General features: G+C 33.0%; 1 protein-coding gene across 1 annotated transcript; it reads right to left on the bottom strand.

Annotated features, from left to right (window-relative positions):
• Positions 1–4,768: 4,768 nt before the first annotated feature.
• LOC132192300 (uncharacterized) lies at positions 4,769–16,333 on the bottom strand. Its single transcript, XM_059607587.1, has 18 exons — positions 16,025–16,333; positions 15,699–15,920; positions 15,300–15,395; positions 14,669–14,721; positions 14,390–14,486; positions 13,839–13,912; positions 13,115–13,232; positions 11,489–11,599; positions 10,048–10,124; positions 7,885–7,951; positions 7,407–7,472; positions 7,002–7,109; positions 6,751–6,881; positions 6,468–6,534; positions 6,264–6,328; positions 6,040–6,130; positions 5,395–5,465; positions 4,769–5,288 (listed from the first exon to the last, which is right to left on the bottom strand). Exons 1-18 carry the CDS (start codon positions 16,145–16,147, stop codon positions 4,967–4,969), a joined length of 1,959 nt encoding a protein of 652 aa, XP_059463570.1. The 5' UTR covers positions 16,148–16,333; the 3' UTR covers positions 4,769–4,966.
• Between the last annotated feature and the right edge of the window lie 990 nt (positions 16,334–17,323).

The raw sequence follows: 17,323 nt of genomic DNA, 5'->3' as shown, positions 1-17,323 counted from the left end.
AGGAAAGGCCAATGCAGGGATAAAAAGTTCGTGGAAAGGCCGAAGGGTGTCGGTGCCTGTCACTTTTGGAAACTGCCTTTCATGATGAATATAGGGTACCCTTAAAGTAGTTCTTTTTTCCCGGTAAGTGCTCCCTAGGACCTTTAAAGTTTGACTCAATTACCACTCCGTTACAATCATTGTACCCTCACAAAGGCTAAAATTTCATAATTAAAAATCCCTAACAATTATTCGTCAAAATAGTTAATTATTTGGATGGATAATTGTGAGATGATCTTCACTATAATTTAGTTCTAGCCGGTTCTAGTGTGCTTTTTCCCGCTGTGGCTTTTAAGTTTGCTTGTCGTTACAATTGGCATTGAGTGCAATAGTCTTTCTTAAGGGTGTCAATGCGGGCGATTAAAAACTGCTCGCTAACCGCTTAACCGTTCAATCGTATTAACCGCTAACTGCCTAACTACTATAACCGCCTAGCGGTTAGTGGTTAGAGGTTATTAGGTTTACTAACCGTAACCGTTAACTGCTTTTTTATATAATATATTTTTATAATTATAATTATAATAATATTTATACATATAACATAATCACTTGATCATTAAATCACAATTTCTTTTTTTAGATAATTAAATCACAATTTGAGTATTAATATATCACCACTATAATTTATATGATTATATCACATGATCAATTGATCATTAAATCATTTGATTACATAATAACAAATTATACATATATAATATGACATAACTCATAAGTATACCAATTCATACTAATACAACAATTAAGTATCTAGAGACTTAGTTCCAATGTATGTTATAAACTTATAAGTCTATATATGTTATAAATTATAATTATACATATATGCATATGAATAATATAAATGTATAAGATCAATACTTAATCATACGATTCAATGACAATTCAAATAATTTATTCAAGTTAATCATGTTATTAACGTACAATGATAATGTGATTCGTATAATATCAAATTAAATAATTGACATTAAATTGAATAATGTGTTATATATAACCACAATTGAAGTATTAATGTATTATCATTCTAATTTATATGATTACATAATAACAAATTATACATATATAATATGACATAAGTCATAAGTATATCAATTCATACTAATACAATACTTAAGTACCTAAAGACTTAGTTCTAATGTATGTTATAAACTTATAAGTCTATATATGTTATAAATTATAATTATACATATATATGCATATGAATAATATAAATGTATAATATTAATACTTAATCATATGATTCAATGACAATTCAAATACTTTATTCAAGTGAATCATATTATTAATGTATAATGATAATGTGATTCGTATAATATCAAATTAAATAATTGACATTGGATTAAACAATGTGTTACTTATAAACATAATTGAAGTATTAATGTATTATCATTCTAATTTTAGTAATATTATCACTATAATTGATATGATTATATCATATGATGAATTGATCATTAAATCATATGATTATATAATAACAAATAATACATATAATCATATATATCATATGTTTTATTTGAACTTCTTTTATATGTTGTGTTGAACTTTTTTTATATGTTGTGTTGATTTTTATTTTTATTTTTTTTATTTTTTTTTTTAAGTTAACCAGTTATGATTAAGTACAAGTAAATGTAAATTTGAGGTCAAATATTTTTGATTTTTCAATATGGGCTCTTTTTATAGCAATTGGGCCTAAGAAGACACTAAAAATACAAAAAACAAATGAGGGTAAAAAATGATACAGTAATAAAAAAAAAAGCTCACAAACGCCCAAAAAAAGCCCAAAACCCCCCAAAAAAAACCCAATTTTGAAAAAACGGTTAGCGGGTGGTTACCTATTTCATTAACCGCTAGCGGTTAGTGGTTGCAGTTAGTAAAATTTACTAACTGCTAAGGCAGTTACGATTATTGTCAATAATCGCTAACCGTAACCGTATTGACACCCCTAGCCTTTTTCTTGGCCAGTGAGCTAAGATCCAGATGGACCGAGTCAAAGTTTTGGCCCATTTCCAATAGTTTTTAGCATTTGGATCCTCTCCGGTCCAAATGGACGAGAGAGGAGCCGGCTCTTGTTAAAATAGGGGCAAAATTGTCCAATTTTTTGTTGGACAATTCTGCCCCTATGCTAAAGAGAACCGGTTCCCCTCCAATTCATGTGTATTGATTTTTTAAAATTTTTAAATTTTTTTTTTTTGGTTGTGTGAGTAATCTACACACTCCCATTTCTCTACACCCATTTCCACACTTTCTTAAGTGGCTTTTAAAACTATATATCACTAGCTTAGAGCCCACGCTATGCGCAAGATTATTCATTATAATTTGATTTTAAAGCTTAAAACACATCTCCATTGTATTTTTTATTATAGGTCAAAAAAGTTGTGTAAAAAAATCTATCATGCATATTTCAATAAAAAAATTAATAAATACTAAAGGTTATTCAACAGTATATTATTGAACATAGTAACACAATTATACATAAGTTTGCATGAATATATAAATCACATAAAAATATACTATCAAAAGAACCATATATAATTTTAGTTTTAATTCATATAAATTAAAACATATTAAAAAAATTTCATATGTATAATTTAAAACCAACTAGAATGAGTTAAAATATAAGACCCATAAATCATAAGACCCATAAAACATATTAAAATATTTATTCTCCTAGGAGTAGTTTTATTTCTTTCATCAAAGAAAGAGATAAAAAATCGTAGAAGTAATATTGGAACACAAAAAAAATATAATGAACAATAAAGTTAATTAAATTTACGAAAGAACAATAAGAAATTTGAGTGAAAAATAATATATAAATTAGAACAGAAAATAAGGAAAGAGTAACCCTAAACCCTATAACAATATATTGAGAATGGTAGCAAAATTGAGAGTAACCCTAAACCCAATAGGTTTTTGTGTAATACATTATATTTCAATACAATTAAACTCATAAAATTCTGGACATTTAAAAAATAATATAAAGCAAAATAACAAATCTTTTTTTTTTTTTTTTTATGGATACAAAAATAACAAAATCTTTCACTCAATATTTAATACAATCAAATAAATCATTTCAATCTTCCCTTAATAAAAAAAATAAATTAAAACAAACTAAATTCATTCCCATAAGTGTAGTTTAAAATTAAAAGCATAATTTTTTTTTTTAAAAAAAAAAAGGTATACTAATTTTCAACCGTCAACTTCTATATTTCTATGAAACCGATCAAATAAACTTTGTGCAACCATCAACTTCTATAGAAAAGTGTTTTGAAACGTTGTTGCCATAGAAGGAGAGGGTGAGTTTAGAGTGAGAGAGACCGACGTAATTTAGGTTGAGAGAGATAAATGTAAGTTAATAAAACGAAAGGTCAAAAGAAATTAATTAAGGAAAAAAAAAAAAAAAGCTGAATAAAAAATTTCACAAAACAAAACGAAAACATATTCATTTCTACCTAATCTCTAATTTAAAACGGTGTTTGGTACAAAAAAAATTCTCAAGAAACAAACTAAAGATCATCAATTCACAATTGCTAAAAATTTATACATAAAAGTACAAAGGTACATTCATCTCGAATATCTCATACCTCAAATCATAGTTCGGAGTCACATATATTTTTATGAAACTAATCAAATAAACTTCGTGCAACCGTCAACTTCTATAGGAAAGAGTTTTGAAACGCTATTGCCGTAGAAGGAGAGGATGAGTTTAGAGTGAGAGAGACCGACGTGATTTAGGGTGAGAGAAATAAATGTGAATTAATAAAACGAAATGTCAAAAGGAATTAATTAAGGAAAAATTGTGTTTTAATAAAGGGAGAGATATTAATGAATTAAAACACTTAATTTATTAAAAAAAAAAATCATGATTGAGGGTGAGAGAGATAAACATGAGTTAATAAAAAGAATGGTTAAAAGGAATTAATTAAGGAAAAATCATACACTTAATTCATTAAAAAAATAGAAAAAGGAAAAACCCCTTTCAATATTTGCACGGTTCAATTATTAAAAATTATGAGTAAAAAAATTTAAAATTTTTTTAAAAGAAAGGTCAAAAGGAAATAATTAAGGAAAAATTGTACATTTAATTCATTAAAAAAAATAGAAAAAGGAAAAACCTTTTCAATATTTGCACGGTTCAATTATTAAAAATTATGAGTAAAAAAATTTAAAATTTAAACAAAATATTGTTGGTGTGAAAAAAAAAAGTTTATAATTTCATTTATATTATTTATTTCCTTATTTGATTCGGACATTAATAATACTTAATTTATTGAATAATTTATGTATGGAAAACTCTTGAAATATAATCAACACAATTAATTACACTAATTAATGACCGGAGGTAAAAATAAAATAAAAAAGGGTTCAGATACTAAAAACATAGACATGTGTCGCAATTCTAAGCACTCTTAGATATTACAAAATATGAACACGTGTCGCAATTCTAAGCACTCTCTACGTCAAAACTCGGCTTTTATATATATATATATATGATTATATTTGGAATAAATTTTTATTGAATTTAAATCCAATGATGATTTTAAAAGACACCTATGAGAGTGTGAAAATGGGTGTAGAGAAGTAAAGTGTTAGTAGCATTATTCTTGTTGTGTTGCCCACCATATTTTGAGTTGGATGTTTGATTTATTTTCCCCTCTCCCTAGCTTCTCCCTAATGTAATTGCTTAGGCAAAAAAAAAAAAACAATGCAGCAAAAAAGGCAGGAGATGAGAGGGAAATAGCTCAAGCTCGATTCACAATTTCGGAAGTTTTTAACAGATGATAAAAATAAGTTTATGTATACACTTTTAAATTCCCATTGGATTTGCAGCGGTTGGGGAGTGATTGTTTTACTCTTGTATGGAGAAATGCTTTCTTTCTTTTCCCATGAATAAAACATCAGATGATTTTTTTGCTTCCCATCTCCTTGATGGTCAGCTGCTGGTTTTTATGTCCTCTTGAAGAACATCAAACTCCCAGTCACCAATCTCCTCTGCCAAGTCATCTCCACCAACCTTTCCAAATTTTGGCTCTGCTTTTACTCTCTGAATTGAGGCCTCATCTTGTTTGTCTTCCAATGACTCTGCATTGTGTTCAGAGGTACGGAAATAACTTCGATGGCGGCCACTGCTGGATGGTGTCGCTAACTTCCGAGTTGGAGTCTCGATTTCCAATTTCGGTCTCTCAATTGATTCAAATTCATAATTTATTTTCTCTAGGGCATCAAACAGCTCTTTCACCTTTTGATCATCTTTCCTGGATGAAAAGAGTGGCATGCATCCATTTTAAGTGAGATTGATACCATTGTAGAGCATGCAATTGGGGGGAATGGGAGGGACAACAACATGATAAGACTGCATACCTGAAAATGCCTTCTTTTTGAATGTAGAACTGCTTTTTCATGGTGTCCACAACACTTAAAGTGGTTACAAACTGAGAAGGAACAAAAAAATGAAAATGAAGAACATATCTGTTAAGTAGATAAGAGCTCAAATTTTGTGAAACAATAGACCTCATTTCTGCTAGAATATAAATTAAATGGTTAAATTCATCCCTTCCAATAAGCTTAAACTTTTGGGATAAATGGTTATTTAACTTTGTATCAGAGCAAAGGTCTTGAGTTCGAATTTTGTTTCCGTCATTCACCACCATTTTAATTAAATATCTCACGTGTTGGACCTCCCTTGTTAATGGAGGGTTTGTGCCAACAAGTGTCTAAGATTATAAATTAAATAATTAAATTCATCAACTCTTATAAGCTTAAGCTTTTGAGATAAATGATGATTTAATAATTTCATGCTACTTGATTAAAAGAAGCAACCAATGATTCAAAATTAGGAGTGCCAATACATGATGGACTAAAGTTTTGAAGCAAAATAAATGAAGAAATACAAACTCATAAATAAAGCATATTTTTATTAATCTTTATAGAGAGTACAATTTGACATCAAAATATTATTCAAACTATGCAAAAGATCATCCAGACAAAAATGAGAATCAAGCATACCTTGGCTTCAACACCCAAATACTCTTCCTCAAGATTTTTCCTTGGTTTTGTTACTTTGAAACTCTCATCTATGCTAGGCGATATTTCTAACCTGGCGTAAATCAACAACAACAGCTTTGGTTTAATTGCATAAAAATGGTTTTTCTTTGATTCGCAACAAGTTACACGCACCCAATGGGTTTTGAAAACCGCTAACAAACATTTGAAAGAAATAGAGCAAATACCGTTGACTTGAACTCAAGCTGTCCACAATTTTCCTAGTACAAGAAATGGAAGGCCCCAACCATTCCTAATATAATATACAAGATATGCAAATTGCATGCCAATTAGAAAATACGAAAATATATTGTGTCACAGTTATAGATTGGAATTGGAGGTATAACATTATATTTAACGAAACAATTTAGTTGGGATGAGCAAGCTAATACCTTGTAAGTAGAGAGAAGATGAATAACCAAATTCACAAAATAGTCTCCATATCTCTCCAGTTCACCACTTGAGCATGCAAATATGAAATATATCATCAAATAGGAGAAACTTATGATCCAATATGAGATGGATAAAAATAAGCAGGGACATTAAACATAAAAGTGAAATAATTAGGAGATATTAATCTGAAGTTCCGAACGTTGGTTTTTAAACTATATCCATCCAACAAAGAGTTCTTGTATCAGACAAATTTTCCAACCAGAGCAATGAAAACATACATACTTGATCTGCTTCTCCCATTGCTCTGCATACGAGGTCTGGAGAACCCAGGTATCTTCCAGAAAATTGATCCATGTATCAACAGCTTTACCTTCTAATCTATAGGAAGAAATCGATCTCAACAGCTCATCTTCCTATAATCAAATAGTGTAGAAAAAGATAAGTATCAACAATGAAAAGGGTTATAGCTATAAAAATTTATCTTTGTACTTATAATCTAAAAGTGAAGAAGAGCGTGAGAAAAGCTAGCATACCTTTGTTTTCAAGTGTGCAAGAATCTCATTACTAGCTTCATCAAAATTCTCTCTTTCTTCTCTCACATTGTGTAGCCGTGCACGAGTGGCAGCCAAAGAGTTATTGACCTATAACAAATGCTCAGCAATATGCAATCACTTAAAAGAATAATTTAAAGAACCAGTAGGTCACATTGTGAATCGAAGGATGGGTTGGACTGACATTGGCAATTCACCTTTCCTTGTGTGTGCTCACACACAAATATGTGGATAAAACACACTCAGCTTACTGAGTGTAATCTTCAGAATCAAAGATACATTGGCAGAATTATTATCAATTGAACAATATTGAGGATGAGTTCATCACATAAAAGTAATCTTTCATGCTTCAGAAGTAACAACATATCAGATAGAGCAAAAAATAACCTTTTTTAATTTAGCTTCAAGTTCATCTCTTTGCTTCTCTAGTTCTCCAATCTCCCCCACCAATTCCTGTAAAATGCCACAACACTTATGTTTAAATACCTCACATTGTTAAAGTTCACTACATATTGATAAGGTTAGGAAAATTTTCAAAGGTATCAACTATTAGCCCAATCATGTAAATTCTTTTGGATGGAAAATTCAAAAGGGAACTCCAAGCTGCTTGTCCTTCATTTATTAGTCAATAGCTATAAGGAGAAGAATGAAACTGGGAAGTGGCATAAAAATATAACCAGTGTGTTGAATATATTAAATACCAAGCACTGAAACTTATTGTCAGTATTCAATACGTAAGTGTACAATTCTTTCTTGAAAGAAACACATACTACTTATTCATGACATGATCTATCTCTGAAAGGGAGTCCCTTAGCTTAATGGTTTTTAATGAGAAAGGAAAATTACTTCTTCAGAGGCAATGTACCTTCTCAAGTTGGGTAACTTCATTGCCTTTTGCCACGCGAAAGTTGAGAGCTTCTTCTTTCTGATACCTGATTGAGATGTAGAGGTAATGAATAGAAACACTTCAATCAAATAAACAAAAAAAGAATGTAAAGCAACGGAAAATTTCAGTATAAACTACAAGAAGGGTCAGGACAAGCCATGTTATAGTCAAAATTTCCACCTTTTCCATGTCAAAACTCCACTTCGCCAAAAGCATATTGGCGACAAACTACCAGACATGCAGAAATGTATTAAGCTGTAATGCACCATTCCAATTCTAAATGAAGTGCAAATCTTTTAAAAGTATCAGCTTAATCAACTACAACATTGATGCTCAGTAAATACACACCATCCCTAAGGCTTAAATGTTTCAGTTCTTTTTCCTCATAATATTGAATATTGCTTATATCACCCTGTCCCAATTTGGAATGACTTGCAACTGTACGCAAAGCCCATAGGAAAGCCCTTTACTTTTGAGTAATAAGCTTCGTCTCTCTTGTTGAGGCACACGTGGGCCTACTTTCAATGGTGTTGAGACCCAAACACACTTTACAAACACTCCAGGCTTCTCTAGCAAATCCACTGGAGCAGCAGCTACCCACAGCAGATTACAAACCAAAACCAAATCTAAACTAATCAAATCCACTAAACAACGACACACCAATATAACCTCTGGACCCTATTACAAAACAGCAATTGATAAAATCCTCTATACAACTCTAGAATGTCTTTCTACCAACCCAGACATTCAGAAGTAACCTCTCATCCGCAGCAAAATTCTAAGTTTCCCTTGTCTTTTTAAATCGGCATTTTGCCATAATCCGTGTTCTAACCTCCCAACTGATGTTTTGCACAATTTTCTCTTCCGACTTAAGCTGGCTTCCATGTTTTATATCATTTCTCTGCCTCTATATGTTGAACACTGTCGCACTCCAGCTCAACCTACATAAAGTAGCTTTCAAGTTCCTGCTTTTCAAAGCTTCACCTAGACAATCATGGTAGCATTCTTATCCTCCCAGCGGTAAAAGGATCATCTACTAAACAATTTCTCATTATCTCCCTCCATATTCTTTTTATCAAACCTGCATTGGAAGAACAAATGATCTCTCCCCTCAATATTACTTCTGCAGAACACACATATAACATCCCCATTTCAGCAACCTTTCTCCTGTTGATAAGCTCTCTCTTATAACCAACCACAAAATGAAAGCATGCCTATTTATAGCCATAGGAAACCAAACTAAATTCCACCAATTAACTTGTGGCATCTTGACACGAATAGCATTCCAAGTTTCTAAACAAGTATAGGTTCCCTTTTTAGATATGACACAGATAGGCTGATCAGCATCTCCAAGCTTCACCACAGACAATATGATTTGAACATTAACCATCTCATCTGATCTAGCTGGCTGCCAACCCCATTCTTTTCCTTTCAAAGCACTTGACAGTTTTGTTTCCACCTTGCTTCCAGCATCATAAACTATCCTATGGCCATATCTTGTATATAGGATTCCATCTGGATGCTACCAATCCAGCCACATATGTATATTATTCCCATCGCCTACTTTGAATTGGATGAAATACTTTTGTTTCATCTCCCTTTCCATGTTCCTTCTTCAGAAGGAGCGGTCATAAGGTTGAGCATCACTCCTTAACAAGGTTATTTAACCCAAACTTTGTAATATATTTACATATTTACTAATATATTTCAAAACCCATAAGTGCAACCACTTCACTTCCAGGTTTGTACCATGAAATCTGTTTATTTTGGTTTTCACTCTAATTGGTATAAAGAGGGGATACTTAAAGATAATGGAATACCATAGGACAGTCGCAATCTTAATGTGGTGTACAGGATTTTTTGTAACCTATAAAAACATATTTTGGGTCTAGAATTTAAGGATAAAAAACAAAAAACACCCAAAATGACGAAAATATTTCCCCTTTATTGTCTTATAAATGGCCATCCCTTTCCTAAAAAAATATAAGCCATGTTACCATGCAAGCAATGCATCCATTATGATCCATAAATGCATGCACATGCAAGTTATGAAGCCATGCATACATAAACATACAAACTCAAGTACGGAAAATTGTGCAAAGGAACCCAAAAAAAAAAGAAGCAAGTCCTAAAACACAATACCTGTGGTCTAACATGCGCTTTTCGGCTTTGGAGGTAGAGTTAGCAAGAGATTCCGATAGTATTTTCAATTTATCTATCTGCAATATAATGCAATCCTGAACCATCAATCATAATAAACTATAATAGTAATAGTGATAGTGAAGAATTAAGCATTAACCAAGCAAAGAGTTGGACCAAAATAAACCATACTCACTTGCACAAACTATTAATATCCATTGGTGGAATTTAAAATAAAATTGCTAATTATGACTTTAGAACCACTTACATAATACTATGATGTTTTTATTTCACACGAGCACTTCAAAATGCATGAAAGTACCTGTATCAGACACAGATGACACAGGTATGGGAGTAGGATATGCCTTCTGGATGCTTACCATAGGACATATATCTAGTGCGTATGTTCAACAGAGAGAGGATCATGGCCATATCACTATTAAGCTACTTTTAATGATTCGCTTTTTTGTTGCATGGACTTTATGAATTAGTCAAAGCAACAGTATCTAACAAGCTTCGCTACATTCACACTTCATTTTCCATTTAAAGATGAAAATGAAACATGTAAAGAATCCAGCCATTTCTCCATATCTGGACACTGTGGATTAGGTGAACCAGACATCTAGAACAGCTAGGATCAAAACTCCTAAAGCGAGTCCATGTAATATAGATAAATTTTTAAGTACTAAATACTTCTTGCCCTCCAAACAATTCTCCTAAAAGTATGCTTCTTAAACTATCTTTTTATGATTCAACAAATAGGTTTGCGTTTGCAGGAAGAAACATGAAATTAAGGATTCTCTGAACACTCTATCTAAGATAAACTAATTCAAGGAACCGCATATAAAGGGGAATCATCACATGTTCTTAAGATAGAGGTATGACAGCCTGAAGCCAATTTGTACCCCATTTCCATATCATGAACTCACAGCAAGAACATGCTAGAGTGGTGGTGCAGCAGCAATGCAGCAATTTGGGCATCATAACATCTCAATCGATGACTATGGTACACAAGTTGCTCAGACTTTTCATCTTAGAGAGCAACAAGGAGATAACTACCTGGCCCAAAAAGATGGACCTGAACAACATGCCATCTGTCACTCAGATGAGGCATGGTTAAGCTTTATTGTATGCTAGCCATCTATCAAAATACCAAATAAAGAGAATTTATCAAAGATAATGCTGACAACAATGAGTCACATATTTGAAGCTTTCTTCACAGCTCTGTTCCTCCTACACAGATTTGACGGGGCTCCTTTGTTTGGTGCATGCCAAAAACTGGTTGACCTAATCAGACATCTGGTTTGATTATTTGGGAACCTCAGTTCTTTCCTAGGTTAGGGAAATGAGAGCTAACTTACTGTCAGCAAACTCAGTTCAGATCTTTGGCTACACATCAAGAAGAAAAAATATATAAATGACCCATATCACCAGGAAATGAGACCTTTTCAGCATGAAGTTCTGAAGAATCCCCATTACTCAAGGGTTTTTTCCTTAGTAAGAGTGCCTCGAACTTGGAACATAGTCCAATTTGCGCAATTGCTTCTTGTAGAGCCTGCAAGGGAACCAAAGAGTTCAATTTCAATCAGTCATTAAAGTTGCACTTGATTATCAGACTGAAGCTCCACGATGCTGCCCCAAGAGTATAAAAATTGAATGGAAAGTTCATGATTAGATCTAAGAGTTCCTTGAAACGTTAAGAATTGAAACTTAGCTTTACTTTCTCTACGAGTTCCTTGAAATGTTAAGAATTGAAACTTAGCTTTACTTTCTCTATGAGTTCCTTGAAATGTTAAGAATTGAAACTTAGCTTTACTTTCATTAAGATAGCCGGCCAAGATAATAGTTTTGCTTTCCTTATAAATAAGAGTTAGGATATCAATGCAATACAACTTAACATATAATTAACATTCAGCTGCACACAACTACTAATGGCTCAGCTAAAGTAAACCAGAATCCTTTAAACATCCTTCCACTCTTCTCTCTCTTTCTCTCTCTTCTGTTTTGCTAAGAAGTTAATTGAAAAACAAAACCCCAGGTTCAATTGGTCAAAGCACAAGATTATGAAAATATTCAATGGAAACCAGAAAGATGACAATACTAAAACAAATATATGGGAATAGTGGAAATGCTTAACTTTTTTATTGGTAAATTACATACATCCAACGGGTCTTGAATTCACAAACTCGCACTTCAAACCATTATTATGGGGAGGAGGAAGTGTCATTTGAGCTAGAGTTCAACGGTGGTATTATTGAACTCAAAGTACAAGAAGTTAAAAGACAAGTTTTAATTGCAATCCTAAAATCGATTATCCCTTCTTTTTTTTCTTTTTTTGGCATTAACGGCAAAAGGAGCCACCAAATACATCCCTATTTGGGCATAACCATAGCAGTCTCCACCTGTTGGAGAATCAGTCAAGATAGTCCTAAATCATAACCACTTCCACCCTACTTGGGCGTGGTCTATAGGCGCTCCCTTAAGACAAACTAAGTTAGAGTTTGACCCCAATCCCAACAACCATTCAGTAACATAAGGGAGAGGGTTCATAGATTGAACTCAGGACATAACCTAGCAAGCCTTAAAACAATCCTTAAATGGGATCCCTGATGCCACTATGCCACAAGGCTCCATGGTATCAAATTATACATTAAACCCTGTCTTTTCTGATTAAGTTCCTTTCACTTAAGGCATCAAGAGAATGCATAAGTTCTATATGATTCACGCATTCATAAACTGGAAAGTTAAATAGGAATACTATGGAAATTAAGGTTATATTATAATGGAGTAGGAATGTCAAAACACATTAAAAATAAATAAAATAAAAAAACTATGTGTACATACAAGGATGATAAAGTCTAATATTGATCAATGAACCTCCATATTAGAGAGCGAGAAAAAGGAATAGGCACAATGGAAAGTTCACATCAAAATTGCAAATATTATTTTTCTCCCCAATGATTTTATGATTTCAAAACCCAAGCATCACATCAAAATTGTAAATGTTATGTCTCCAATCATGTTCTTATGTGCTTGTTTGTGTGTTTCAGAGTGAGAAGATTAAGCTCACCTCTATCGTTACAGAATTTGTTTCTTCAGCTGATTTTTCACAGCCCTCATTTGAAGGACACTGGGATGCCTTCATTTTATCAAGTTTTTCCTTTAGTCTGCAAGCTTCAGCATCTATTCTGAGAGCAGAGAACAGATCAATAAGAAGTGGACAAAAGGAATTGAAGTTTCAATCTTACCATTTGCATGAGAAACCACGACTTGGACCCCAAAAACAAAACAAGCATGAGTTGAGACCATAGGAAAAACATGTGCACAGCCACATGATACTGTGAATTATATACCACATACTGATAAGAGATGAAAAATCCAATAGCCAGAATCAATTCATTTACAAGATTTCTTCAAAATCTTAGCTTTCCCAAGTAGAATACTGAAAGGTATTCATAAGGCAAACAAAATAAAACAAACCCTACACACACAACACACATTGTAGATTTAACACAATATTTGTTGCTAAACATCAGAGCATACTACTAACTCGTCAAAGCTCAGCAAGCAACAGTCAGTTTGATACATAAAACAGTATTGCAAATTGGAAAGCAAAATTCCTTCTCATCAAGGTGTAAAAAATGTGGCTATGAAAGATATGTTACCCATACATGAGTCAGCATAGTGCTGACTGCTGCTCATCAGAACCAAAGTATGCAAAGTTACCTACAATTGCATATAAAAATGAATTGCAGACTCATCATTCAGATATTAAAATTAAATTCCTAAAGTACCTTTCAAGATCAGCATTTATTTTCAACCCTGAAATTGCACCTTGAGCATACTGGAGCAATTCTTCTCGCTTTACCTATAAAGGGCAAAATCAAAGGAAGAGGTGAAAGGAGGGAGCACATCTATTATAACATAAATTCAGACATCTCCAATTGTAACATCATTATAAAATGTAAACAACATCAATGATTTTATTCAAAGTGCACGATCATGATGCTTAATGGGCAAGCCTAGCAATATTTTGAGCGTTCTGTAAGAACGAATGCATAGTACAGATAAATCAAATAGAACAATGGTCAGAACAGGATCCAATGCAAAAAAATCATTTTTACCTAAAGGACGAAAACTTATGAATGTCAGCCAAGTATCAGTGAAGGTCTGTCAACAATGAAGATAATTTCAATTCATAAGCTTCTTCAAAAGTCCTAGAGAATAACTTGTATAATTGAATTGTGCCAGCATCTGTATGATAATGAGTTCATGCATATGTTCCATATGATATTCAGGGGCATAACACTTATATCAACCCATGCAAATTGATTCATGTCTTTACCAGTACTTCATCTTGGTAGCCTGAGAATGCTTTTGCCAAATTCTGTATGCTGCTCATTACTGTATTATGAACTTCCTTTCCTCCTGTAAGACACAGCCTGTATGAACCATACCACAAGGAAGTTATATGAAAGTCAAACAATACGCCAATATGTGGCTGAAATATGTGGTAATCTTCTTTTTTTCCCACAATATGCCAAAGTTTTGATTCCCAGGAAACAGAGGCCAAAGAAACTGTAATTAGGCATTATAAGAAAGTTGAAAGAGTGAGACAAATCACCCATATATCTCCAGAAGTAGTGAAACTTCTTCATCATTTGGTGCTTCAAGAATCTGATTCATACAAAAGAATTAACCTGCGGTTAAACTCCATGGATCAGCAAATACAAAGCCCAGAAATAATAATAAAAATGGAACTAAAATTTGAGGTAAAGGAGGAAGAGTACAAGTATCACAATGCCAGAACCATCTAAAATAAGAACAAAATAGGAAAAATGAAGAGAACCAAAATCATCAAGCAGTAAGATCTTATTCTCCTAACTATAAATCAGGAAAGTTTCTAAAGTATTTGCAATATGTCCCAGCAAATCACGACTGTCATTGGATCATCGATAAGAGCTCCACTTGATACAGCAGAGACATCCATATTCAAGATGACCAGTCACAAATAGGATACAATCATACATTACATGTGTTTAGTAAATTAAACACTCTATAATATGCTTGGGCATGGCCTCAAACTCACTCCCTCCCCCCTCCACCCAAGAGAGAGAGAGAGACTATTACAGAAGTGTATTATCCTTTCTTGTCAATACTCATCAAGTAGTAGGCCAATTGAAAATTTCGAAAACTATAAAACATTGGAAGTTTACAAACTACCCATGAGAAGCATGGATGTGTTTTCAACTTACCATAGACAACGTTATGCCTTCAAGAGCTTGGCTTTGAAGAAAGGCATCACGAAAAGTCAAATGTACACCACCCATGTCAGAATCTACATAATAAACCTGTCCACCATTGAATGCCAATTATTAAAAAGCAACTAAAATGAAACAGAACACATCTTTTTTTTTTTTTTTTGATAAAACAAGAGATTACAACAAACAACAAAGGGCTGGGCAACCCAACAATAAGCCCCAAAACGACCCCATCAGTATGAGTAAACAAAAATGAAACAGAACACATCTTATTAACAAATGAAGCACATATCTTATATATGAATAACCACAAATGAAGAACATTGGCAAATATAATTAAACTCACTCAAATGGGAGACAAAAATGAAATACAAAACCGGGTTTGATCCTCACCAAAGTGGGTTTTCTAGGAGAGTCCTTGGATTCATCAGATGTCAGCTGCTCCTCGGGATTCTTTTCATTGTTCTCCCGATAAACATCGGATAATCTCTCTATTTCTTTAAGTGCAACCAACCACCTCCTCAGTAACTGAACTCTTTCTATCCCTCTACACGATACAGAAACTTCTTCCAATTGTTTCACGGTGTGCTTAAAGCTTTTCAAGTTCCCAGGACCCTAATCGACAACATTAACATAAAACTCCAAAATCCAAGAGAACAAAGCCATACAGATTAAAAAGAGAAATAATGAAGAAGAAAAAGAAGAGAAAGAGGAATTACAATGCGGTCGTGGATGATCTTGGCTCCCTCGGAGACAGCATAGCCAGCGTAGTCGCGGACAGTGCGAGTGTTCCTGCCCCCAGCTTCCACTGCTTTGTTCACCGCTGTTCTTATCCACGACATAGTAATCACCAGCCTCTTTCTCTCCCGCTCACTTGTGAAATGGGAAGTATTTTGGATGAAACAGATGGGCTTTTTTTTGGAAGATAATCCGGATTTTTTTTCTTTTTGCTATAAAAATTCCCGTTGATTTTGTTAGGAGACCGAGAGAGAGGGAGACAGAGAAATGGTCAGGGAAGAAGAAGTCAAGCGTCTCAGCGCGCCACTGCGCACGTTTGTTTGTATGATTCGTTAGTCCGAGTCTTACGCCTTTGGTTTCGCTTTGCTTCATTAAAATTGAATTTACTTGTCCTATTTTTAGCCCGAGTAATAATAAAAGAAACCACGGTTATATCCCATACCTATCATATAATGCTGACATGGCGAACTTAACCAATTTTTTATCATTTTTTTTTTTTTTTAAGTGCCACGTCAATATTGTGAAATAATTGTTAAATAAAAATATAGTTTATATAATTACTTTTCTAGAATTACTCTTTATATACTGCAAGATGGTTGAATATGTTATCATATATACCTTTAAATACTACAAAATAAAATTTTAACCATAAATAAATCTTTTTCATTTCAAAAATAAAATTTCTCGAATCTCGGAGTTGTTTTTGCACTTAATAGGCTTAAGGTTCACTTAGGTATATTAAGTACTATTTTTCTTTATTTATTTTCTCAATGTAAGACTTAACACTCACAAATGTAATTACAACAATCTCCCCCTTACTTGTGAGTATCTTCACATTGACCCAACTCCTCTTCGCTTGTGAGTCTTTTTACATTTTCAAAAGTGTCTCGCATCAAGAGTTGCGTATGCAAACACAACTTCAAACCCGACGCGTCCAGACACTCGTTCTGAAAAGCTAACCATAGCTTTGATACCACTTGTTAGGATGGTCCTTTTATATGCTACCCTTTTGTTTGCTATATGAAAGGAACGCGCAGTTTTGTTTTGGTTCTTAACCTATAGTAGCTTTTCCTCTTATTTTCGGGGCAAAAAATGAATAATAATATTATATACTACACTTTTATCTAACAATTGGTTCAACTAACTTTTGAATTTATTTATTTTTTAATAATAATCGATCCTGACATTGTCACATCATCACAGACTGTGAGACACTAATTTTAAAATAAAAGAGTGGCTTTTTATCTTTACTCAAAACAAAAATATAAATGAGTACTTTG

Source organism: Corylus avellana, chromosome ca9, assembly GCF_901000735.1.
Source record: "Corylus avellana chromosome ca9, CavTom2PMs-1.0".
In the NCBI taxonomy this organism is placed as follows: Eukaryota; Viridiplantae; Streptophyta; class Magnoliopsida; order Fagales; family Betulaceae; genus Corylus; species Corylus avellana.
This window is presented reverse-complemented; position numbering and strand designations above follow the sequence as displayed.